Raw genomic sequence first — 5,451 nt, 5'->3', positions numbered from 1 at the left:
AGGTCTCCCTTCAACTCAGCATTGTCTGAAATTAAATGACACAGAATAATATAATGCTAAACCTGATTTAATGCGCACACGTTTCAACACTTGAGTCTGTATACAAAATTATATGATGGATTACTACTTGCACCAAGAATGAAGCCAAACGTAAAAGTTCTAGTAAATATAAATATATATACACATGTATATGCATATATATTAGGTTTCAGTCCTTACTTTACATCATATGTAGATGTCATATATTAGTATATATATATATATATATATATATATATATATATATATATATATATATATATATATATATATATATATATATATAAAATTATTGGCCAGTCCAGCAGCAAGTCTGATTGAAGTGACACAAGCCCCTCTCTCCACGTCTGACACTTTGGAGTTGTCTGTTTTATGAGTAATCCCGTTGCGCACAGTTGGTGCAGCGCCCGCCGGGTGGCTGACTGGCTTTGCCTGCACTACTGTTGCTGCTGGCGATGTGTAAGAAGATTCTTTTATTTTGCTTTGTTTTGTTTGTGCTCTTTCGAAATACTTTTGCGGTTTGTTATGGTGCTGACTGGCGGCGCCTCAGTTATAAATGGAAAGGGAGATAGACAAAAAAAAAACAAAACAACCCTTCAAGGAAGAGACAGAGACATTGGTTTGGGGCTGGATGAGACTGCAACGAACCACAACCACGAATAGCTCAGCCGCCCAGGCACACAGGGCTGAGGGGTTTGTTCCAACACACTTCTGTGCCGATTGCGCAGAGATAAAAGCACAATGTGGTTGCGCAAATTCCATGCTGCGCTTTTATTCCAAGTACATTTTAGCGTCTCCAGAGCTGACCCTCCTCCCCCCTCCCCACCGAGCTCTGTTCCAGACTAATGCCCCATCTTACCTGGCTGGCTGCTGGGTGCCTGCACTCTGTTATAAGCCCCACTGTACTGGTGGTGGGGGTGATAAGGGCTCCCATAACTGTATTCTGCATAGGCTTTAGCAGGGTAGTTACCAGCAGATCCATTCACCCCGTGGTACTGGTACTGATAAGCATTCAGTGCCTTTCCATAACTAGCCGAGGTGGGCGAGCAGTAGCCATGGTGCGGATGGGTAGCCGCCCCTCCTGGGCTGTAATAACCCGAATCTGTGGCTGAAGACTCAGGTAACGTCGGTGAATCCTGGGATGGATGATGCATGATGCTGGGAGCTTGGAAAGAAGAATGGAAATCGCTGGTGCGGATAGTGGGAACTCTCCTCTCGTAAACTCCTGTCATACTCTGGGGGGAGGTGGGGGGGAAGCTGTGATCAGGGCTGCTGGATGCACAATCAGGCAAGTGAGATCAGGCGGCCATACCGGAGCTGGGACTGTCTCTAAAATAGTGAGAGAGTCTGAGGCTTCCTTAGTGATCCAGCGAGTTTCAGCAGGAGGAGGAGAGAGAGGGAGGAGGAGACACTGTGAGTGGCTGTGTGTGCAGACACTGCTGGCTGGGGCTCACTATAGGCTTGGTTAAATCCATAATTGCGCTCTTACGCACAGCAGGGTGGATCTGGTGCCATTGGCCAAAGCATCAGAAGCGACAGCAACACCCTAACCCGTTCAACTAGTTCAAAACAACAAAGCTGCTCTACAACAACAACCTTAAAAAAAACGGTCCTATTCAGTCCAAAAAACCCAGTGTCAGCACTGGATCCTCCGCTATCTATCTCAGCACCCTCTCAATGGCTGCACGAGGTTCACAAACGTCCCCCCTGGACATTGCAAACGGCTCCTTAATGTTCAGCCTCATAGAGATAAATACGTGCAACACCCATAGTGGTGTAATAATAAACGAGAACTCAAATCATATAAGATTGTGTGTATATGTTTTATTCTGCTGCAAGATAAATACAATGAATTATTGTTACCATAGGTGTTAAGTTGACCCTATTACTTAGCCAGAAAAAATAAGAATACATGAATTGTGTTTTGATAAATAAAATGCTTCAGCCAAGTATTATTATTATTATTATTATTATTATTATTATTATTATTATTATTATTATACATAGTTTAAAATACATTGCTCCAAAAAACAAAAAAAAGTCCATGAAATCTCTGCCCCCACATTATTTCCACTTACAATAACTGGTCGTTTAAAATCACTAATTATTCAGCGATTTGCTTTAATTACCGATCAACACAAACAGCCGGACGGCCCAATAGGACAAAGTTGTTTAATGGAACAAATAAGGTACTTTCTCCAAACACTGATACACAAATAGCAAAAGCATTAATGATAATTATCTGTCTTAGGACACAGCCCCATAGAATGTGAGTGTATTGTACAACAATGGAGTGGTGAATTAATGACCTGCCTCTAGATTGAAGTCAATAAGGAGTACAATACACATTCTCTCTTTTTTTTTTTTTTTCTCAATGGTGTGTTTAAATACTGACTACCTGTGAAGTGATGGTGCGGCGAGAGAGTGGACACTCACCTGACATTCACTAATAATTCTCTACGAGTGACTTATTGTTGTGCAAAGTGGTTTTCTAAGGAAAGTAAGTTTTTTAAAAGGAAAGAAAAACATCAAACAACTTGACACATAACCCACCGAACCACTAAATACATTAATATATAGTAGAACAAAGCAAGACTATAGCGCTGAAGGTTCAGCAAAATGTAATAGCTCGACAACTTTGGCGCAAACATCTCACGCAAATACCTGAATGGTCAAGACCCTTCCAAGCTTTTAATACACCAATTTATTGTGTTTATTTTGGCGTTCTCGTATAACTATAATGTTTTAATATATGTGAGTTTTTTTTGGAGTTCATGAACTAAGCATGTTGCATCCAAAACCTTTGCAGAGTTTTAGTCTACTTTGCGGGGTTTGTGCTGCGCCTATTCTCCAACGTTAGTTTGTAGTATTACCATTCAAGAGGTTATGAATGGGACTGTAATCATACATTATATAGTGATTATTGCATTATAGTGCTGTACCACACTCTTTATTGATGTTCGGGGGAAAAATATATCTTTGGGATTCACATAAGTTTCAGTCCAAACTTTACATTACATGTAGATGTAATATATTAGTATATATAGAGAGAGATACATTTGAGATTGATGAATAGATAGCTAAATAGATAGATATGAGATAGACAGACAGACAGATAGATAGATAGATAGATAGATAGATATGAGACAGATAATTATGAGATAGATAGATAAATAGATAGATAGATGGATAGATTGGTAGATACATATATTTAATAAGGTGTATATATATATATATATATATATATATATATATATATATATATATATATATATATATATATATATATATATATATATATATATACATATGTACACCTTAGTGGCGGATAACTTGCTTTCCCGCCTGACAGGCCGTGCTTGGACCTGTAGTTCTACAAAAGTTGGAGAGCCACCGGTAGCCTACGCCTGCTAGACTGTACTGTAAAGCAATTTACAAGTACACTTCTATGGTCTAGTAACACACGATCCACACATTTTTCTAGATTATATTTTTAGCAGTACCACTAGCTGTTATTTATTGTATAATTATCTCTTTACCCCATAGACTAGAATCTGCCTCTTCGCTTATAACAATGACCTGAAAACTAGAGACAAAAACGCAATCCCCTCGTTATGTGGAATATTCTGCTATATTACATAAGGGATTCTGGAAGTGAAAACTCCCGTAGTTTATTGTGTATCAAACTTATATCACAAGAGCTTAAAAATAATGGTCATTTCATAATATTTCTCTTTGGTATATAAAATATAATGATGGGTAGAGGTGGGGGGGGGGGGGGGGAGGGGGGCACATGCTTCTTATAGACAGAATAGCCCACTGTCTGCAGGAGTGATTAGACCTTGATGTTTATACAGCAGAACTTATCACGAAGCTCGTACACCATCATCTACAATGCATTATTAGATACATGTAGCACAGTTGTTGCAATAGTTTTAGACTATAATCAATCCTGCATGCTTAACTATTGATCTCACCGCTGGTTTTTTTTTAAAAGCAAGTCCAGAAGTTGGATGGTTATGGATCGCCAGCTGCTGTGGAACTAGAAGTCCCAGCAGTGAGGCATTCTGAGACTTGCAGTTCTACAACATCTGTAGGATCACAGGTTGGTTAATCTGGTCCACGCCCGTGTGTGGCGCTTTACTACAAGGGGCCAGTACAGACTGAGTTGTCTAGAGGCCAGGCTGGTGGTTTGGGGATATAGAAATCAACACTTTATTCCCATGAAACTCTTTCAAACTTCACTTGACTTTTTCTCCCCCCTATTTTGTCGTCTGTTTCTCAGTCTGTTTTAGTACATCCGGTTTGTAGCATATTTAAGGATTCCTAGTCTGTTTTGCAGTGTTACAAATTACAATATAACCATTGTTCATCAGATGGTGACTAATAAGAGAGACCCCCTTTTTTGGAGAGCAAGTGTTCAGGCAGTCAGTAAGCATTGGTTAGGAGTCTCACAGGATAGTTGGCTCAGTGTGACAGTGATTTTTCTCTTGCAGTAAAACTCAGATGGGCAATACTGTCACTTCATTTCCGATGTGTTAGCTTCTGAGCAGTGACACGTATGAAGACTGAAATATTTCTGTATTACAGTAAACTTGTTCCCTGGGATGTAATTACTATGCAGCTGGAGCTCCACCTAGTGGACAAAGAGGGATTCGCTACTCCAACAGCAGATTTGACATATATAAAACAAATAATATTAATGATTTACTAAAGTTTGCCCCGTTTTAGCGGATTAGTGTTCACTTCCCTAATTGAATCAGGTTAGGAAACAACTTTAATACATATTCACCAATCTGGAGTACAGCTCATGTAAATCCTCTCCTTAATTTCAAGACAGTCAATAATAATCATTAGGCACAGCGTAAATTTATGCGTCTAAAATAGTGTTGATGGTTCCACTGTGCAATTTTACCTCTTAAGTCACCGATGAGCAATAACATTGTATTTTGAGACAGTTGTATGATGATGATGATAATGATTTTAACATATTATTAATATAGTGTAAATATTGTGCAGTGCGGTACAGAATTAATGCACACATTATTTATAGTCAAAATAGACTGGACTGAAGCAGTAGAGGCCGAGGAGGCTTTAATATAAATCTAATAAAAATAGAAAACTACATACACAGTATGGGGATGGCATGCATGATTAATTTTCATACCTGCTGTCCAGCAGACATGGATGGCAGGTATAAAATGGAGAGGTGAGCATGACTTGCTGACGCCGTTTGCATCATCAAGTGAGCGGAGCAGCTCTATGATAGCACTTATTGCGTCATCACCTTGCCTGATCTGCAGCTGGTTTGCTCCCCAGTACAGGAACCAGCACAGTGTGAACTTGTCGTATGCTTACCTCTTGCGCCACCTCCTGGAGGGAGAAGGAAGTACTGGTCAGTCTCACCCCACT

The 5,451-nt window shown here is 39.6% G+C and overlaps 1 protein-coding gene across 1 annotated transcript in view; it reads right to left on the bottom strand.

The window, feature by feature from the left end:
• DLX5 (distal-less homeobox 5) overlaps positions 1-1,484 on the bottom strand; it is a 4,789-nt gene extending 3,305 nt beyond the window's left edge. Inside the window, exon 1 of the mRNA XM_075211765.1 lies at positions 899-1,484. Coding sequence (XP_075067866.1) covers positions 899-1,271 — 373 coding nt within the window. The 5' untranslated portion in view covers positions 1,272-1,484. The remainder of the gene's footprint in view (positions 1-898) is intronic.
• Positions 1,485-5,451: the final 3,967 nt, after the last annotated feature.

The sequence above is a fragment of the Mixophyes fleayi genome, chromosome 5 (assembly GCF_038048845.1).
Source record: "Mixophyes fleayi isolate aMixFle1 chromosome 5, aMixFle1.hap1, whole genome shotgun sequence".
NCBI lineage: Eukaryota > Metazoa > Chordata > Amphibia > Anura > Limnodynastidae > Mixophyes > Mixophyes fleayi.
Note: the sequence above shows the minus strand (reverse complement) of the source record. Positions and strands in the feature narration are given on the sequence as shown.